General features: G+C 43.3%; 1 protein-coding gene across 1 annotated transcript in view; it reads right to left on the bottom strand.

Annotated features, from left to right (window-relative positions):
* Window positions 1-21,344, bottom strand: part of MSH6 (MUTS homolog 6) — a 57,563-nt gene that overhangs the window by 22,555 nt on the left and 13,664 nt on the right. Inside the window, exons 2-13 of the mRNA XM_086515901.1 lie at window positions 8,830-8,908; window positions 8,642-8,744; window positions 8,517-8,570; window positions 8,356-8,430; window positions 7,663-7,731; window positions 7,510-7,593; window positions 7,244-7,432; window positions 6,570-7,150; window positions 5,955-6,084; window positions 5,328-5,419; window positions 5,060-5,238; window positions 4,781-4,983 (exon numbers count right to left, since the gene is read on the bottom strand). Of these exons, the coding sequence (XP_086372027.1) occupies window positions 4,781-4,983; window positions 5,060-5,238; window positions 5,328-5,419; window positions 5,955-6,084; window positions 6,570-7,150; window positions 7,244-7,432; window positions 7,510-7,593; window positions 7,663-7,731; window positions 8,356-8,430; window positions 8,517-8,570; window positions 8,642-8,744; window positions 8,830-8,908 (1,838 nt within the window). The remainder of the gene's footprint in view (window positions 1-4,780; window positions 4,984-5,059; window positions 5,239-5,327; window positions 5,420-5,954; window positions 6,085-6,569; window positions 7,151-7,243; window positions 7,433-7,509; window positions 7,594-7,662; window positions 7,732-8,355; window positions 8,431-8,516; window positions 8,571-8,641; window positions 8,745-8,829; window positions 8,909-21,344) is intronic.

Genomic DNA, 21,344 nt, shown 5'->3' on the forward strand with positions numbered 1-21,344 from the left:
CGGGTATGCGAAGATGCTTGTGCCGGTCTAGCTTTGTTGAATTGGAATGAGACGATAAACATGAGGAGGGCATGATATATTGCTACCCCAATAGGCTTGGGCCCAACTGTAAAGTCTTGAATAGAGGGTATGAACTGGGTTGAGCCAAAACATAATCCACTACGCTAGCCCCATGTCTATGAGGAAAACAAGTGAACCCACTCAACACTGGAAATCTTTGGAGGCCATTCAAGATGTTCAGGCCATGTGCAGTACCCAAATCTGTCAAATATCCCCCATATCCAGTGTGCTCTTCATCTTGCAAACACTTGGCCAATCCCATATTACTAACATCCAATTCTCTCAACATTTCTTCTGAGGTATCGTAGAAAATTGTTTGAGACTGGCCCATCCTGGCATTAAAGTCTCCTAGAAGAATGGCATCTCCATTCCTAGAGAACTCCCATATGTCCTCGTGCAATATCATGTAGGGTGACTGCCCCCTGGGCGATGCATAATGAGTTGTGCTGGGGGCAAAATAGCATATTGCAATATAGAGTCACCTCCCTGCCTCCACTCTCACTCTGACCCACATATATCTGGCCTGCTCATCTCTTTGAACAATACGAATGAGGGGTTGAAGCTCCTCCCTGAATAGGACTGCCACACCTTGTGACCCCCGTCCTCTATGCGTTGATCTCGTCTCCCAATGGTATCCCATCACTATAGGTAATGTGCCGCCAGGAGCTTGATGCGTAAAATAATGTATCTTCCCTTAACACTATCCTCAAATGCGCCTACATCTAGCTTCATTAATCCGTTACAGTTCCATGCTGCCATTTTAAGGTTGGTCCCATAGGTCTTGCACTATCATGCGGTGCGTTTTTCCAACACCACTACTCTCCCTCCCCTGTAGAAATCAATTTTCCCTTTCTCCCTCGCCGCCTTGATCTCTAGCATCAGCTCTTGCATGTGAGCTACCTGTGTCAGAGTGAGGTCATCACCCAAAAATGCCCCACTTTGCTCAAGTGTTGTCTCTTCTTCAAGAATTCCTTCCTAGCTTCTAGCGTAGGGAAACGTATAATGAGTGCTCTTTCCTTGGGCCTTCCTTCTCATCACTTCCCTTCTTGCAAGCACCTGTGTGTGTGGATTCAGAAATACCCGTGCGCTTCAAGAGCTCTGGGGCCTCTTCTTCTACTTTTCCAGTGTCTTTGAGACCTGTAACACGCACATGAAGGGCTCTAGTCTTTCCCTTTTGCTCCTCCTCAATTGTCATATTGATGATAGTGGATGTCGTGGCTTCAGGCATCTTATCTTTTCCTTTCTTTGCGTCCTCGACTCACTTTTCAGCTTTATCAACCTTCTCTTGTGTTTTGAATAGGTGCTCCGCCCATATGAAGAGGTTGTTCGTGCCTTCTGCTCTTCCTCTTCTCGTAGAGTTTTCACCTGCTCCTTAATGCTTTCAAGCTCCTTTATCATTGAGGACTGATTTTCTCCCTCCTTTGCAAGGATATTTTTGCAAGCTGCGAGGTCTTCCTTAAGTGCTTCGATCAATGCATCCTTTTCATTCATGCGTTCTTCCATTTTTTATTTCTAGGATTCAAATGCAGCAAGTGCATCCTCTTATCTTTTTTGCATCATACATTCCATTACATTCACTTTTGCCCTCACAATCGTCTGCATTTCGGCCTTCAATGATGTGTACATCTAGTCCCGCTTACTAAGCATCTCTTAGTTTTTTTTTTTTTTTCCTGTTCTACCCAAAATAGGGAGAGAGAATTTGCTGGCTGGTTTTGTTGCTTTATTTTCTAACCGGCTGCCCACTTATTAAGTGGACGGCCGGCATATTTTAAAATTGGTCTGAACCTGCCCAAAAACTCAATAAAACCTTATAAGTTTAAAACAATACTTTTCACAACACTTCCCAGGCGTCCCTGGATGCAACCACATGCACAAATGCAATGCAGACATAGATTCCTCGCGTGAAAGCGTTTGCTCTTCCCGGAAAACTCGTTAAAATTTTTCGCTTTTTAAGAAAAGCTTCTGAGAACCCATCTTTATTCTTGTGCTTGCGTCTTTACGCGTATTCCTCTTTCCAGTTCGGATTTCCTCTCGACTATGGATATCCCCTTTCTGATGCACCCGTCACCAACCTTGTGACGCATCAAGAATACCCAGCACCTAGTCCTTTCCTACCGAACTTACGGTACAATCCCCTTCACGATGTTCTTATTGATGCTCCCTATCACCCATCTGTTGTGACGCATCAGAAGTACCCGTTTCTGGTGGCCTTACAGATATTCCCGTTCTCAGTGCTCCCGTCATTACTTTGAACGACGCACTAGGAATACTCTGTACTCGGATGTCTCCAGTGAGAAAAACCCTCTCACTTAAAATTCCAATAATTCATTTAGAATTATTTTTCCTTGGTGTTCCAAGCGAGAAAACCCTCTCACTTATAAATCCAATAATTCATTCAGAATTATTTTTCTGTAAGATAAAGCCAATTTAGCAACAAACCCCGTCAAGCATATTTGAAGCCACTAGAGTGTCAAAAAGCAAGAGCTTTGTTCGAGGTTCTTGAAACTGAACCTGCGAGCACATCCTCTCCAATCCTCCCAAAGCGGCATAAGCTCTAATCAGTCTAGTCTCTGCTGCTCTCCTCCATGAAAACACCGGTCCCACTACTGAAGACTACCCCAAGATAGGTATATGCATCTGTATACTCCACCGTCTCCTGGCCATATGTAAATGAAGGTGTTGACCTCCTGACCCACTGTGGTGTGGTGTTAAACACCATAACCTTGGTTTTCCCCAACGTAACGGACAATCTACTATCATGAGCAAGTCTGTACAAAGCATCTAAGTGACGCTACACCCCCTTCGAGGAGTCAAAAATCAACACAATATCATCAGCATATAACAATAGTGGGATCCATGTCCTTGCCAATTGAGCTCCTCTATCACCATCCCTCTCAATGTAGTCAGAAACCTCATCCACATACATGCCAAATAGTGTAGGAGATAGCGGGCAGCCCTATTTCGCCCCGATAGTGGAGTGAACCAAATCAGAAACCCCCTCTAGAGTGCGTACATGACCCACTATTGATGTGTATAGAGCCATGATCCCCCAGATCAACTCTGTGGGTACCCCCATCTCCTGCAGTTTACGCATCAATCTAGCTTTGGGCACAGTATTGAAGGCTTTGCCAAAATCCACAAAGCAACAATAGAGTCGTCTCCCATGTGATCTCCCCTCCTCAATAACGGCTCTAAGCGTCAAAATATGATCAAGAGTAGAGAAACCTCTCCTGAAACCCGCCTGTCTTGCTGCCCTACACCCTCTCTCTCTCTACCCATCTACTCAACTGCTGCTCAAGGATGGATGCATACAACCATGCCAATGCGTGTCCAATCATGATAGTGCGGTAGTTCCCAGGCTCCATAGGGTCCCCTGACTTGAAGAAAGATACGATAGTAGACAAACTCCAAGCATCAGGCAGGCCCTCGCACATGGCACGGTTGAACACTACTAAAAGCTCTGGATTCAGATCTCTTGCATGTATAAAATGATTTGCTACTAGGCCATTGTGATCATATGCTCTCTAGGTCCTCATCCTGTCAATGGCCTTCTTTACCATTTTGGCGGTAAAGAAGCACTTGTGTGTGGGCATGGCTCTCGCGGATTCGGAAGAGGTAGCTGCCTCGAGATTGTGTAGAGAGATGATGCATATTGACCCCATACCTCCGTAGAAGTGATGACTCGTGCGAGAGAATGTCCATGGAAGGGTTGCCACGTCTCGCTTGAGACCTGGCTCAAAAACAGCTGGTATAAATCCTGCTCTAATCAAGCTAGAAACACCCTCTTCTTCCGTCGCACCCAACGCCGAGAAGCAATCCATGACTGCCTTTGAGTGATGACTCCTAGAAGTACCTCCCTCTGAAGTGGGGCTCTCGTCTCTCTGCACTCATCATCATACCAGCTATTCTGGGGTATGCTCCCAAAACAACGTCGCTGCCGAGGCTCAATGTGTAGGTATGCCTCTGTTGCTGCAACCTACAGTGTCTGTCAATATATAAGTGAGCTCCTCTAGAGGTTTCCCTGGATCCTTTGTGCACTGTCTGTTTGTACACGTTATAAAATGAAATGTTATATTAAACGTCTTCAAAAGGCCAAAATGACCTATGAGACCAAACTCATACAATCTTGGTGGATCTAATACAATGTCTGGGGGATGTCCGGCATCTGCTGCTGTCCAAGGATGTACTGCATCGGTCGCTAAAAAGCATCGTCAATGTCCACCTCTCTAAATATTAGTACAAGACGTTTCCCATGTCGTGCTAGAATAGTCCTGATCCTCTAATGGAGCCTCCGTCGATGTCGTGGTGGCCCTCATAGACGTGGGCGTCTAGCTCTCCCAAGCTCAATGGCTTTGTCAGTCAACATACCTCTGGTATAGGTGGACTCTGAAGTCTGCTACGAAGCTTGCTCATCTAACTGCCAAGTCTCTGCTCTAAAGAAGTCAATGATCTCCCTTTGTGAATGTCTTCCACTGTCTAATCTCCTCAAGAGACTCTCCCTATGTCTGCGCAGCCTAGCAAAACAACCGAAGGCATCTCTCATCCTGATATCTCATGATTGTAGCCAATGGTCCAATAGAGAGAGTGTGTGCACACGCGCATAAGTCTGTATCTTCACTTGTGTGCATGCACGCATGTGTATAAGTCTCTTTATTTTAAAATTGGAGGGAGGAAAGGACCGGGGGGGGGGGGGGGGGGGGGGGGGGGGGGGGACACTTACAGATTGATTATTAAAGTAATTCTTTTGCTCCTCTAAATATGTTTCCATTTCTGCTTCAATCCTTGCAACATTTTCAGATATCAAGTCAAATTCTTCATCTACACCATGATGTGGAGTGATATGTCCATTTTTTTCAGCATCAAGCCAATCAAAAGCATCTTCAAAGTACTTAAGAGCCGAAGGCAGATCCTGCACACCTTTTCCTGCCATCATGCCATTCTTGTTAGAGAATAAGAACACAAACAGCATAGACATCGAGAATTAGTTCATTTGCCTTACTCTGACCAAACAAGGACTGCAATCTCTTTGATCGGAACTTGCCAGAAACTCTTGCAAAAAATGCCAAAACTTCGTTCATAGTCTGAAATCCACGCAAGGCACTTAGGAATTCTTTTAACAATTTTTTGGCTGCATCTTCATACAGCACAACTGCATTTGCATTCCTGCCTGTCTTCTCGCTGCAAAAAGATCGTTCGGTAAATATTCAGATAAAAAATCTCATCAGTATAAAGATCAATCACTGTTCACAAAACCACTAATGCTTTACTTGCATGCCTTCAGCCTGACAACTAATCGCTCCATATCAGGAAGGTTTGCAAGATCTTTCCTAAATTTGGCTGCTGCTTCAGCTGCTATATCCTTTAAAAGTAGATAAATCCGTCATGAGAATGTGGAAATCTCAACTTAATTTCACTTCATTGAAAGGTTGCATACAATCAATGTAAAACATGAGAACTGCTAAGAAATTGTAGATAGATGAGAGCATTGCTCTGTTTCTTTACTTGGAACTATGACAATATTGGCAAGCAGGGCTAGTGTGTTTGCATTACCAAGCAAGAAACTCTTTGCTGATAGCCTCTGTACTTGATTGAGCGACAAGCAGCCAAGACAATTAACATATGTACAAACTGAATGTGACATAAAACTGCAAGTATGGATATGTACAAACTGAATGCGACATAAAAACTGCAAGTATGGCCTTCTTGTAAACAAGCGTATTTCTCGAAACTAACATCAACTACAAAAACATTGTTAGGAGCCTCAGCTTCACATGCCATGTGGCATGTCCTCAAGCCCGTGTTAGCATAAAGTAAAGAGAAAATAGGTGAGTTTGGAAAATCGGTCATGTCTGTTTCCGTCACCAACTCTGTGTGCCGATTCCTAAACAGCATACCTTTAGGTCTTCAACAGCATTCTGTCGGTCTACAATGGCATCAAGCCGTAATAAAGGCCGAACAATCCATTGCCTTAGAAGACGACGTCCAAAGGCTGTTACGCAATGATCTAACTGGGCGAAAAGGGACCTGCAGGTCACACACACTCCCAAATCAAACATACCAGAAAACACCATATCGCATTGGATTGAAAAGATCCACAATTTGAAAAGCAATCAGAAACCTCTCCAAAGCAACCCATCCCATCAAAAATTCATGGCAGGCATTAAAAATTTAAAACAAAGAAGAGGCCTGTCTTTGCATTTATAAAAAAGACTGATAATTAGATACAAGGACATCAAAAAATTTCTAAGCAAGACAAATTTTCAATCCAGCACATCCATGCAACAGACCAATGAAAGTGTGTACTTTTTTATCACTACAAGAAAGTACACAGTAACATATAACTATTGAAAAAAAGTTACCTGTTTGCAGTTAAAAAGCGAGAGTGCATGCTTTATACATAGAAAATACATAATTGAAGTTACAAAATGAAAAACAGAAAATGTTAAAGAAACAGAGATACTTCACAAAAGACACTTTTCTAAACAGCATATATCAAAAGTAATGCATACCCCCTGGGGCTACCATCATGGCTACTCTCCAAAATCTCAAGGTTTTCCAGAGCTGAGCTATCAAGCACCATGTAAGGCTCCTGGTCGTCCACAAAGATGTTCATTGGAAGAATTTTCAAGCTCGCGTTATTTTTTAATGGTGACTCCAGATAAAAATCTGAACCAGGAAGAAACTCAAATCTGCCAGAGCTTAACAAGCGGCGGTCCAGCAACGCTCGTCTAAGATAAGAGATGCAGCCTCCTAGGGCAGAAAGTGAAGCTTTTGCCTTATTGCCAGAATGGGCAAGAATCTGTAAAAACTCTGGAAGAGCTAGGAGCCCATCTTCAAAACTTGCTTCATCATCACGTATTGCGCATTTTTCTGCTTTGCCCCCAAAAAACAGAGCTAACTCTTGTATAGTTCTGTCCGCATCCCAAAACTCTGACCCAGGAGTCAAACTTGTCACCAAAGGATTCCTTGTCTCCTCTCTCAAGGCCTTCTCTGTTGCTTCACTGAGCAAACCAACTGGCTTGACAAGCTCGACTGGCCTCAGTTCCGAAAGAAGGGACCTTAGCCGAGACCTTGATAAGTCATCTGAGCACTGTTCATTTGTACCAAATCATTGGGAGAATAGGTGCCGATCCGCATGCCATAGTGCAGTAGATAATATCACACAAAATTTAAAACCACTTACTTGTCCCAACATAAAGCGGCTCGTTGCGGCATCTAAAACACACAATCCTATGGTACAACTATCTGAATTCTCCGCCTTTCGTAACTCAACTATTGTCATGAGGTATGCCGCATCTGGAGAGCATGAAAGCATTTCTGCTTCCATGATGGTACCTTTAGTAATAATTCCACAAACTTCACGCTTGACAACCTAAAGAAAAACCGACATAAGTCATTACATAGATGACCAATAAAAATGGTGCTTGGAAGTCCTGAACAGGGACTTGCCTTATCTTTTGTGCCAGAATTCAGGTTGCGCTGCTCCAACTGCCCAGGCGTCTCTACCTGCTCCACGACCAGAACTCGATAACCCTGCCAAAAATAAACACCTTTTAGCTAGAATTCACAAACATCAAGCAAAGTGCAGTTCCTATATCATACCATCCTGGCAAGTTTGCCAGCATTCTCTTCAAAGTTCTTCTCTGGAAACCCACAGTGTGGTTGATTGCCCTGCAACATACCAATGGCACAAAAAATCTGTGACTTTTTCACCTAATTCTACAAAATCCCATTGTTGAAACAATTTCAACAGATATTTTTATAAAGATAGCACCCACTTTAACATTTCCCCTCTCCAAAGCAAACCATGCAACATTACAAATCTCTATTCTTGTCTCATGGGAATGGAACTCAACACCCTTTCTTTCCAAGAAATTATTCTGAAGCTGTGATACTGGGGTTTATGATTATATAACCCACTAAATAATATCACCTGCGCTTGAATGGACACTTTAAACTTTTGCACTAAAACAATGATAGATTCAACAGTGAAGTTGCTACTTTATTCTTCATCCAGAATCCCAAAATTGTGCCCTGCCTCTACACTCCGCCAAACACCTTGAATGTATCATGTAGCATTCGAATGCTTACATCTAAAGTGTAATAAAATTGAGCCTACATATTTTTTGTGATAAATTATCATGCAAAAGCAAACGACTCATGCAGAGCTGCAATGGATGCCTTGTTAAAACCCAAAATCAAGTAGGATGACAAAAAAGAAACACCATAGCTGGAAAACAAAAGATTACAAATCCAATGCTTGAGTGAATTGTGGAATGCAGTCTTCTCTTTTACCTTCATATATTGCAAATCAAGACATTGAGCTCCAACATGAGCATCCATCTCAAACATCTCATAGAACTTGCCCATCTGTTAGAAAACACACACAGCTTATGCTGAAACGGCAATATGCTCTCTCGACAAAATCATTTAATCTGGTATTCTTTGTTTAGAACCTTGAACAGCATAACTTTGTCCATGTGCTTTGACTTGAGTTCCCACCATTGACGCTGTTAAATGATTACAAATCATTAGAAAAAGAAACGGGAGACTCATTTGACTTTCCAGAGAGATCAAGCACCTGGCCTGCTGGGAGTCCCTTTTTGAACTCTGGTGGCAAAAGAAGCGTGCAAGGATTATAATTTGGAGCATCAGGCCGATTGCCAGATGCATCTTTGCGGTCCCTAATAACTCAAGGAAAAAAATCTGAACATAAGGCACACCTAAAGAATAATATTGACATGGCATTTTCTGATTTAACCATCTTACTTGTCTAGAAAGTAAAGCTTTTCTGCAGCTCTTTGCCCAAATCTTTCCGCCACTTCTCCGGTGAGATGCACACAAACAGCTGTAGCCCAAACAGAAAGTATTGTTATCAGAATGAATTGCAGCTTTCTTATAAGTCTCTCCTGAAAATCTCTCAAGCAAGAAAGGAAGAAAGATATATTGACGTCTCTTAAAGGCCAAAATGGCCCATGAGACCAGAACAAGGTAGAATTGTCAAAAACAATCCTAACTGAATATACCTTCGCAAGTCTAGAAAAATTTGAACTTACAAATACAAGAGTGTCTAAAACACTCACAGAAACACAATAGCAAGGCACACAAGAAAACGGATAAAGAAGAAAAACTAAATCACCTTATTTGTTTGTAAGCTAAAAAATAGATAAAAATAACCATTCTTTGCTTGAAAATACCTCTAGAAAACGCTTAGGCAAATACTGAGAGAAGCTTACTTGACTTAAACTTTGAAACAAGTACTCTAATTTAAACAATCACAACAAGGATAAGACAACACAAAGACTTCATCCTAGAATTCAGACTCCCCATGACAACACAAACAAAAAGACAAAAAAGAAGATTCTTAGATCCTAATGTAAGCTAAAGACTAAAATGAGAAACTGCTACGTACCAACCTAAACGAGGCAAAGCATAAAGTAATAGACTTGGACACTCCAAGCCGAAGATCTACAACAACACGCGTGAGAAAATTGCAAGCAACTGAAACCGAACTTGATATCCTCTCCTACAACCTCCTCCATCGATGGGAGCATCCCCTAATCTTGGGCCTCCTAGATCTCCCCTGTTGAGCGCGCGGCGGTGTGTGCAAGTGATAGAGCACGCGAAGATGTGCAGTGTGTGTGGAGAGAGGGGTGGCGAAAGCCAGCAGGAGAGGAAGCGCTAGCAAAATGAAGAGGGAGAGAGAGAGAGCTCACGTTTTTGGGGAAAACTCAATAAGTGAGTTTTGGGTTTTCTCACTTTTATTATAAGTGACCTTTAAAAAATGTGTCCAGGTTCAATATGAACCTGGACAAAGTATAAAAATGTACAAAAAGGGGTTATTTATGCCTTTAACCCAACAACCTCCCACTTAAAGGCATAAATGACGCCTTTAAGTTAACCAATTCCCACCAGCTGTATGCAATGCTCATGTTGAGCCTTAGCAAGACTCTTGGTGAGAACATCTGCAAGGTTATCCTCTGTGTGAATCTTAGTCAAGGTGACTAGACCATCCTCCAATACCTGTCGTATGAAGTGGTATCGCACATCAATGTGCTTTGTCCGTGCATGAAACATGGCATTCTTGGCCAAATAGACAGCACTTTGGCTATCACATCCCAAGATAGGAGTACTAGCAGGCATACCAAGCTCTTTGACAAGTCTGCCCAACCATATGGCCTCTTTAGAAGCCTCAGTGGCTGAAATATATTCAGCCTCAGTAGTACTCAATGCCACAATTTTTTGCAGTTGTGAACACCAAGAGACAGCACCACCAGCAATAGCAAACACATAGCCACTAGTGGACTTCCTTGTATCCAAGTCACCTGCCATATCTGCATCACAATAGCCTTGCAACTTCATGTCACTTTTGCCATAGCATATACACCTAGATTGTGTACCTGACAAGTATCTCAGAATGCATTTCACAGCTTCCCAATGTGCTTTGCCGGGATTGGACATGTATCTACTAACAGCTCCCACCGCATGGGCAATGTCAAGACGAGTGGCAACCATAGCATACATAAGAGAACCACAAGCTGATGCATAAGGGATTCCCTTCATAGCATTCACTGCCACGTCATCCTTTGGGCAATCGGCTTTGCTAAGTTTTGTGTGTGGAGGGTAAAGGTACTCCAAGTGACTTAGCTTCAGCCATGTTAAACCTGTCAAGTACTTTAGCAATGTACTTTTCTTGAGATAAGAAGAGCAATTTCAGCTTTCTCTCTCTTGATTCTCATGCCCAAGATGTGCTCAGCATCACCTAAATCCTTCATTGCAAAAGCTGAATTCAGCTGACGTTTAAGAGCATCAATGGTAGACTTATGCTTCCCAGCAATCAACATATCATCTACATATAGCACAAGGATTATAGGACTTCCATCATTATCCTTCTTTGTATACAAACAATGGTCTGAATGACTCCGTTTAAAACCTTGAGACAGCATAAAAGTATCAAACTTTTTGTACCACTGACGTGATGACTGCCTCAAACCATACAGTGCCCTTCTTAGTTTGCATACAAGTTCCTTTCTATCAGGAACTACAAAACCCTCAGGTTGCTTCATGTAGATATCTTCATCAAATGTCACCATGAAGAAAAGCTGTTTTTACATCCATTTGATTCAATTCTAAGTCAAGCACTGCAACGAGAGCAAAAAGGACACGCAGTGTCGTAAGCTTTACAACAGGAGAAAAGATCTCTTGAAAGTCAATCCCCTCTTTCTGTGCATACCCTTTGGCAACTAACCTTGCTTTATACTTGGGCTTTCCATCAACACATTTGACCTTGTAAAACCCATTTGTTAGGAAGAGCCTTTCTCCCTTTAGGCAATGGCACAAGATCCCAAGTATCATTTGCATACAAGGATTTCATTTCCTCTTGCATTGCAAGCTCCCACTTACTGCTTGACTCACATGTCTTTGCCTCTTTATACGTAAGAGGCTCTCCCTCATCTGTCAACATAACATGATGCAAAGAGGGCTCAAAGCATTGTATCAACCTTCTGACACGAGTAGACCTGCGTACCCAATGATTTACATTATCAGGCACAGGTTCTACATCAGGAGGCAACTCCTTTTCAGCATGCTCATGCTGCTGAAAATCATTTTCAGCCATGACAGGTGGCTGTCCATCCTCATTTGGAGCATCTAAATCATGTCCTACTTCTTCTGGCTCAAGGTTAACCGGCTGATTATCAATTTTAGCTTGCGGTAATGCATCCTGAGGCTCTTTTTCAACATCAATAGGTGGCAAAAGAGACTGAAATTTGACCGATTTCTTGTCAATTTCATAAGATGTAGCATTTTTCAGCAATTTACCCTCATTGAACACTACATCTCGACTACGTACAACCCTCTTAAACTAAGGCAACCATATCCTGTAGCCCATTTCACCCTCTTCCCCATAACCTAGGAAGAGTCCTTGGATGGACTTGGCATCTAGCTTTGTCCTCAAGTCATTACGAACATGGACAAAAGCCTCGCAGCCAAACACTCTCAAATGATCATAAGAGGCAGGTTTGCCAGACCAAACCTCCTCTGGAATGTCATTTTTCAGCATACTGTTAGGAGAGCGATTGCATACATGAACTGCAGTTTTCAAAGCCTCTCCCCAAAACCCATGAGGGAGATTAGCCGTAGACAACATGCAACGCACTCTCTCACATAAAGTATGGTTATACCTCTCAGCCACACCATTAGAAGATGGATTATAAGGGGCTGTCAACTCCCTTTTAATCCCATATTCTTCGCAATAACGCTGAAATTCAGCAGACGTGTACTCCCCCCCATTGTCAGATCTCAGACATTTAAGCTTACTACCCTTTTGCGTGGTCACAAAAGCATGAAACCTCTTAAATGCATTAAATGTCTCACTCTTATTCTTTAACAAATATGCCGAGCCTTTCCTAGTGCAATCATCAATGAATGTAACAAAGTATAATGCACCACCAAAAGACTTAACAGGCATTGAACATACATCGGAGTGAATTAAATCAAGAGCATTAGCTTTGCGCAAGACACCAGAATAATAAGAAGACTTCTTTTGTTTACCATACAAACAGTCATTACAAAAATCTAACTTATTGCCCTTTACATCAACCCTCTTCAAAGAGGAGAGCACATCAAGTCCCTTCTAGCTCATATGGCCAAGTCTTTTGTTCCACAACTCCAAATGAGAAGCAACTTCGGCCACTACAAGAAACTTGCCAGGCAAAGCTTTGCAATGTAAATAGTACAATGTACCACTCTTGCATCCCTTGACAATGAGCATTGATCCCTTAAGCAACTTCCATGAACCCCCAGCAAAAATGGCTGTATAACACTGTGCATCCATCTGGCCAACAGACAATAGACTCTTCTTGATGCCTGGTACATACCTTACATCTTTAAGCATAAACTCTTGGCCATTGTTTAATGCCAAGCGCACAGTGCCCATTCCTTCAATGTCACAAGCATGGTTATCCCCAAGGTAAACCTTGTCATACTTGCCTGCATGATAAGAAGCAAAACACTCCACAGATGCAGTCACATGAAATGAGGCACCCGAATCTACTATCCAAGACTGTGTAAGGCCATCATTTGCACTTAGCAATGCATCAATGACATCTCTACGTGAGATAAGCATGTCTTCTGCATTTGCTACAACAAAATCTGAGGGGCATGAAGCTACAACCAAGATCTCCTCACTGTCGGATAACTCTGTGATAACCACACTAGAGGATACATTGACAGTCTCCGAATCCTTGGAGGAGGTACCTACTGATTTTTCCCCTTTCTTATCCTCTGTCTTCTTCTTCTCTTGTGATTCCTTCTTTCTTTCCTGCTCTTTCTTGAAATACATGCAATCTAGCTTCTTATGGCCTTTTCTGCCACACTGGTAACAAGTCACATCCTTATCCCTAGACTTGCTTTTGCTCTTGTTTTGAGTCTTGGTACCTGTATTTTGCTTCTGACTTCTGCCTCTCGCATTGTAAGCAAAACTGCCACCTTCCCCACTACTAGACTTGCGTCTAATTTCCTCATTTAAGATGGAGCCTCGCACTCCATCATATGTGAGGTTGGGGCTATTACTCAAAGAAACCACAAGCGTTTCCCAAGAGTCTGGCAAAGTCATCAACAAAAATATGGCTTTCAACTTGTCATCAAAAGGTTGAAGCCCAGTATCCTGTAGCTGACTCATAACACTGGTGAAAGCACTTAAGTGCTCAGAAGCCGACTTGGCTTCGTCAAGCATCATGTTCACCAATTTGCGTATCAAATACACCTGATTCACAGGGGTGGCATTCTCATAAGTGGCCTTCAACTTATGCCAAATTGCATGTGCACTGTCCAAGCCCTTTATGTCCACCAGAATGTCATCGGTCACACCATTTTGATGTAGGCCTTTGCCCTCTTGTTGAGCTTGGCCCAATCCTCATCCGGCATATCCTCAGGCTTTACAGCCAAGAGGGCGTCCTCACAATCCTTGAGGAACAAAATCCCCTGCATCCTGTCCTGCCATAGGTCGAAACCTGTACCGTCAAATCGCTTGATTTCCATCAAGCTCTTGGCATCATACGACGAGGAAGTAGAGGCCATTTGCACGGATAAAAATGCAACAGAAAGTGTCTACACAAAATCTGAAAATTTTCAATGATCACAATGTACCGCACATTGCATACAATGTGCTGAAAATTCCAGCAATTAACAAGTATCCCCAATGCATACTTGCATAAACCCACAAAAGGCGTACATAAACCTCAATTTGTGTACATAAAAACAGTCAAATTCTGAATTTTTTGCAAATTTACTGTTTTGGCGCATCAATTTGCATCAAATGGACCTGTTTTGAGTAGGAAAAGCAAGGGACATTCACGGGAATCGATTTAGAACACCTGCGTTTTTCTGTTTTGACCTGTAATTTTTTGGTTTTTACCTGTTTTAACCTAATTTCAGCCTGTTTTAGGCTGTTTTGGAAACCCTAATCACCCTAGGTGACACCGGAAGCTAGGGGCTTCGCGATGAAAGCGGAAATTTGACGTGAGAGAAGCCTTTCGCCTGCTGTCCAGCCACCTACGCAAAGCTTCTGAAACCCTAATCTGGCTCTGATACCAGTTGTTGAGCGCGCGGCGGTGTGTGCAAGTGATAGAGCACGCGAAGATGTGCAGTGTGTGCAGAGAGGGGTGGCGAAAGCCAGTAGGAGAGGAAGAGCTAGCAGAACGAAGAGGGAGAGAGAGAGAGAGAGCTCACGTTTTTGGGGAAAATTCAATAAGTGAGTTTTGGGTTTTCCCACTTTTATTATAAGTGACCTTTAAAAAATGTGTCCAGGTTATTGAACCTGGACAAAGTATAAAAATGTACAAAAAGGGATTATTTAGGCCTTTAACCCAACATCCCCAACACTGCTACTCGATCACTTAGTATACCTCTGCTACTAATGTGCCCTATATCCCTCCTCTTTGGCTGATCTCGTCTCTGCTCAATCTTTGGATGAAAGAACATTGTGATCTGTCTCTGGTTGTCTCTCCCGGTGTGTGAGCCTCTCTCTTTCTCAGTAACCCTGTTCAAGATCACTAAATCTCCATTAGATAGAGGCCAGGACATCTCTGATCTTGGTATCTCACAACTCTAGATAGAGGCCCAAAACCCTCTCTAAAGAGACGGTGAAAGCAACCACGTATATCATAGTATGTTGAACAGTGGCATATATAGTGAAGCTCTCTCTCTGGCTCTCTCTGACACAGCTTGCACAACTAGGCCTCAACTGAAATGCCTCAATATCGGCCAATCTCAATCTCCAACTGGTGTATGATGATGTTCGAAACTGTTCAATAGCACATCGTAATCTGTGGGACAAGTGAGTATCCATGTAGGCAAGCCTACATAAGAACCCATCCTCTGTGCGCTGGAGAAAATGCTCTTTATATATAGTCATCTTCGGGCCCAGCTCATGTATAGGTTGTATCCATGTCCTCTAGGTATACAACTGAAACAAATCCTGTCGTATAAGTCTAGTGACCTCCCTCTATGTTAGACAACGAGAAAGGGTGCATCTAGAGAGAGAGAGGAGAGAAGAGTAGACACGTAGCAGCGAAGTTCCGCTTCCAAGTGCAGCCATAGGAGCTTGTGTGCGTCCCTACGAGGAAAAGTCGCACTCAAACACCGGCTGCCAATGAAAATTTCAGCACTCTGACGCGTATTAGAAGTAGAATTCAGCCAAGGGAAACTCGTGTGGGCATCCCATACACGAGCTCAGTACGAAGCAGACTTAACCATTCACGGCTACGAGTATGAAAAATTTCAGCCGATAGGCTCATGAATTTCATGCATTCTTATGCATTAGAATAGTTGTCACAAAGTGATGACGTGGCAAGACCACCCGTGGGTAGTACGGACTTGATGACGTGGCAGAATTGTACGGACACACACAAAAAACGTGTTGACATGGCAACGGTCCGGATTTCCGCGTTTTGCGTTGTGCCACGTGGCAAACTGTATGGATTTCCGCAATTCACGTTGGTTGCTTTTGGGGCCCAATGCTTTTGAGTTTGAAGCTTTTCATGTAGCTGATTTTCAATAGCCAAGGGCCTTTAAATAAGAACCCAAGGCCACTCTTTCCCTCAATTAGCTGATGAGCGTCTCAGCAGAGAGGGCCCGCAGAGTTGTAACTTTGCTCAAGCATTAATATAAAAATAAATACCGAAAGGGGCGCTAGATTTTGGGGCCAATACCTCTCGGCACGGAACTACACTGGGCCGTGTCAACTCTATTTTTAAAGTGTGATAAAGTGGTGAAGTATTATAAGTGATTCTCTCGTGTGTCGTGCCAGATTTTCGACTTGGGGTACCCAAGTCTGTAATAGTGGTATCAGAGCTCAATCAATTTCCCTTCCATCGGGAAATCCAATCCTTTTCACATGGATTCAAGTAACGAATCCCGCAAGAATCACACCCACCCAACAACTCTGGATCCGAAGAAAGTACGGAAAATTCAAATGGACAATCAAAACAAGAGTACAGGCCTCCACGGCCTACGGAGTATGAACGAATGGAGATACACCGTCAACAGCAAGTTGATGCCTATGCCAAGCAGATGCTACAGTTTCGAAGGATCCCCAGTACGCGAAATTTTTGACCCAGGATCCGACTAATGAGCTTCATTCGATGGCGTACGGCCATCGATTCACCATTAAAGTCCGCATTGAAGAAACCTCTTGTCCTGCGAATGTACACTGAAGATGAACTTGATGATGTGATCGAACAACGACTCAACCAAATATTGAAGACCACGAAGCATCCTGTCACAAACTGGTGACGTGGCATACACACATGCTAACACCCTTTGGCATGGACAACCCTCACAGAACATCTGCTTGACTGGCTTTTGCAGAAATCCGGGAATCTACGCTGAAATGCTGACGTGTCAGCCCCGCAAAACCCGGTGAAAATGACGGAATGCTGACGTGGCACTGGCTGTACGGAAGTCAGTGTTTTACAGTAGTTGTACGGCAACCCTCTCTATGCAAAAAGCTGGCAGCTTTTGGACCTGCTTTATTTTACGCAATTTAGCAAGAGAAGAGAGAGAGAGAGAGAGATCTTTACATTGGCCTGCTTAAAATTTATCTAAGGAATGGCTTGAGAGAGAAATTGCTTTATTTTATGAAGCTTTTGATTTTCGCTTTTGGGGCTTTGCTTTTGGCATCCCTTGTAAACCTTTATAAGTGTGGCTTGGCCTCTCACTTCTCAGGGCATCTGGATGCAGAGTCTGAGAGTGAGATCCAACCACTCAGTGTACTTTGTGCAACAGATTAATATAAAAAGAAATACCGAAAGAGGCGCCAGTCTTTGGGGCCAATATCGCTAGGCATGGAACTCCGCCAGGCCAATGTTGAATCAATTGTGAACTGTGAACTGTTTTGAAGTGATTATTTGTGCCGTCGCGGTAGATTCTCGACTTGAAGTGTCCAAGTCTCTTACAGTGGTATCAGAGCAAGGCCAATTTCTCTCCTACAGGAAATCCGATCCCCCTGTTTTTTTCCGCGACACCTATGGCTTCAAGCAAAGATCAGTCGACTTCCTCTGTATCTGGCGATGCGAAAAGAGATCACAATGAGGATTCATGCGAGGAGTATGGCACGCCTCGGCTTACTCAGGCGGAGCTCGAAGAGATGAAGCGTCAATGATTGATCGGCGATGCAACAAAGATGATGCTCAATTTTGCGAAGGACCCAAAATTTGCAAAATATATGAGCGAGACCTCTTTCGATGAGGTGCATACACAAGGGAAGAAGACCACAGAGCCACCCCTCAGACCAACTCTCAAGAAACCTCCTACTCCCAGGAAGTATACAGAGCAAGAATTAGAAGAGGTGGTTGATGCACGAATTGCTCAGTTTTTTGTCGCGCAGAACAAAGTTAAAAAGCACGACAAAAAGTAGAAGAAAGGCACCGACTTCCCGGGTTATTTGGGTCGTCAGTCGACATTTGAAAAGGCAAGAAAGCAGAAGAAGCGTGTTCGATTTGAAGGAGTACCCAGTTCTTCTTCTTCTTCTTCTTCTTCTGACAGATCTTCTAGCTCATCTGACTCGAGCGAAGAAGACAGAAAGGCAAAAAGCGAAGCAAAAAGTAACGCTTCGAAAAGGACAAGAAAAAGGTAAAAAAGTCTTCAAGCTCGCCCCGTGGTTGACAGTTCTACTGAGGACTCGTCTACAAATAATTCGGACTCTAATGATAGCAGCTTTTATGCAAAGAAGAAGAATTTTTACAAAGCCAACCAGTATGACTTTTCCTGGAAGACAAAAGCAAGAAAGTCCAAGAGTTTAAGGAAGGTGGACAGTCAATTTGACACGTTTTCTGGTTATAGAGATGCTTCGAAGGCTTTGTCTTTTGTACAGCAATTTGACATCGCTTTCGCGGGAGGGCGTTACTCAGAGCACTCTAAGATTCAGAGAGCTGCCTCTTATTTTAAGGGGAATGCTTGAACTTGGTGGTCCACGCTTCTATTAAACAAGACAGCGCCAGTTAAATGGCTGAAATTCAAGAGGCTTTTGATTTCTTCTTGGCTGACTCAAGAGTATGAACGCGACATAAGAACTGCTTGGAACCATCTTCGGATGACCAAGAAAGATACAGTGGACGCTTATTGTGAGAGACTCTGGAGCTCTTTTCTACCCGCCTCTTCATTTAAGAAGATCTCATTCAAAGAACAGATTGAGCGGTTTACCTTGGGTCTTCCTACAGAGATCCGAGATCACTACTTAGTACAAAAGTCAGCTTCCATTCAGGAGTTGATGAGTCATGCGAAACGGGGTTTTGTCATTCACTCGAGCAGTCTGACCTACTCCATAGATGAGATCATGACACAGAGAGCCGAACAGACTTCGAAAAATGAAAGTAGAAAGAGATAGAGCAACTCAGAACAGAAAGAAAAGGATGCACAACCCAAGCTTACTCCTCAAGAGAGGGCTCTCTACATAAAGGAGGGGAAGTGTTTTGAATGCGGGGAAACTAGGCATATCTCCGCGAAGTGCCCTAACAAGGCACTGAATGAGCAGGATGAAGAAAGGCCAGAAAGTTCCAAAGCAGCTGAGGGACGTGGCAGAAAAGGCAAATAAAAAGCAGAATTGGTACCACATTGCGTGGGACCCGAACCGAATTAAATGAATGAAAGTACAAACTTTGCCGCTTTTAGGGCAAAGGGAAAGATCAGGAAGCTCTTTTGAAGGAGCCAAGGCCAACTTCTTGAATTGGCGGCTCTATTTGGAATTACGCCCGACAGGCTGAGGCCACAAGCGGAGGTAGTTCGAGTGGCACCCGGACGGGATGTTGCCATTATACCGAGCATTGGCAAACTTCGTTTGCAATGACAGTGGTGTTTAGGGCACGAAGAATTCTACGTAATTTCCTTGGAAGGTTGTGATGTTCTACTCAAAATCCCTTGGTACCACAAGAGCAACGCCGTGGTTGACTACCGGGCCGAGAAAGCGACTTTGACAAATGAAGGGCTCAGAGATTGTACTTGATAAACTTCAGTTTCTTTACTCACTTTTTTTGGGAGAGAACTGAACGATGGATAAAGATCGAATATGTTTTGACCTGAACAAAGAACGCTAAGGTTTTCTCCACACTCATGCCGATTGCTTTTCACAGGGCCTGCAAGGCAAGTTGCCACCAGCTTGTCCTAAGGATCATACCATTGATCTGATACTTGGAATCACACCACTGAATTGGCCACCTTATAATGTAAGCCGAGCCCAGAGATACACCTGTTCGGGACACATTGTCTCAGCAACAAGAGTGCAAATGGACCCAGCCAAGATAGAGACTATACGTGATTGGCCCGAATTGAAGAATGTCCATGAAGTTGAAAGCTTCTTGGGCTTATGTTCTTACTACCGGTGATTCATCAGAAAGTTTGCAGAGGTTGTTTACCCCTTTGCATTTGTCGACATTGAAAGGAGTCCTTTTCTCGTGGGGATCCACAGAAGTACTGCCTTTCAGGAATTGAAACAGAATTTGACTACAAAACCGGTTTTTGACTTTGCTAGATTTGCAAAAGTCGTTTGATATTGTGATACTTGTGGTCGTAGTCTGGATGCGGTCTTAATGCAAGAAGGCCAATGTCATTGCCTATGAGAGCCGATTGTTTTCAAGGCCGGAATTGACAATACAGATATGTGAGAAAGAGCTTTTGGCGGCTATCCATGCTCTTATTCAGTGGCAACATTACCTACTCAGAGCTGATTTTACGGTTTTCACAGATAATGGGAGTTTACGCTACTTCTTGTCACGGAAGCAGCTATCGGAAAAGCAGATGCGGTGGGCAAACATCTTGTCACAGTTTACTTACGGATTGTCCATGTGCAGGGACAGAAGAAATTGGTGGCAAATACTTTGTCCCAAAAACCGTTGGTTCTGGCTATTTCCGCGATACATCATGAAAACTTCGAGGATATGGTCGGTCAGTATGCCATAGATACAGATTTTGCAAATGTATTCAGTTGAATACAGAAAAGGGGAGACAGTAGCAGGATATTCCATTCGGGATGGCTACTTGATGAGGAAAACCATGTTGTACGTTACACAACCGTTGAGGGAAAAGGTTATGACGAATGCCACTGTCCGCTTTTTACGGGTCATCGCAGCATTGCTACCACCTTGAAAGGAATAGAGAGATACTTCTTTTGGCCGAGACTCAAGAAGGATGTGGACCAGTTTGTGCACAGTTGCTTGGTATGCCAGAAGGTCAAGTTTGACAAGCATAAAGCACAGGGATTGTTACAAACTTTACCCATACCCACATGCCCATGGAAAAAGTATTGCAATGGATTTCAGTTTTGATCTCCCGAGAACACAGAGTGGTCACAATGGTATCTGGACTGTTATTGACAGATTTAGCAAGCAAGCTCATTTCATTCTAGTAAAGAAAACAGTCAAGCCGGATCACTTAGTGAGACTCTTTGTGGCCCAGATTTCAGATTACATGGCATGCTCGAGACGATCGTCTCCGACAGGGACCCTAGATTTACGAGTTTGTTTTGAAAGGCAATTTGGGAGAACATTGGCACGCGGTTGCAGTTCTCGTCATCTTTCTACCCGCAAACTGATGGACAATTTGAGATTGCCAATTCAATGGTTTTAGATTTATTGAAGTCTTATATCTCGGATCAGAAGACTCAATGGAAAAAGTATCTACCTTTGGTGGAATTTGCCTACAACAACACGATACACTCTTCGACGGGGAAGGCGCCATTTGAGATTATTGAAGGTGCTGTGAAGGCTCCACCCTTCCTAAGCACGAAAGAT

The sequence above is a fragment of the Adiantum capillus-veneris genome, chromosome 7, assembly GCF_014529385.1.
Source record: "Adiantum capillus-veneris isolate H3 chromosome 7, ASM1452938v2, whole genome shotgun sequence".
Taxonomy (NCBI): domain Eukaryota; kingdom Viridiplantae; phylum Streptophyta; class Polypodiopsida; order Polypodiales; family Pteridaceae; genus Adiantum; species Adiantum capillus-veneris.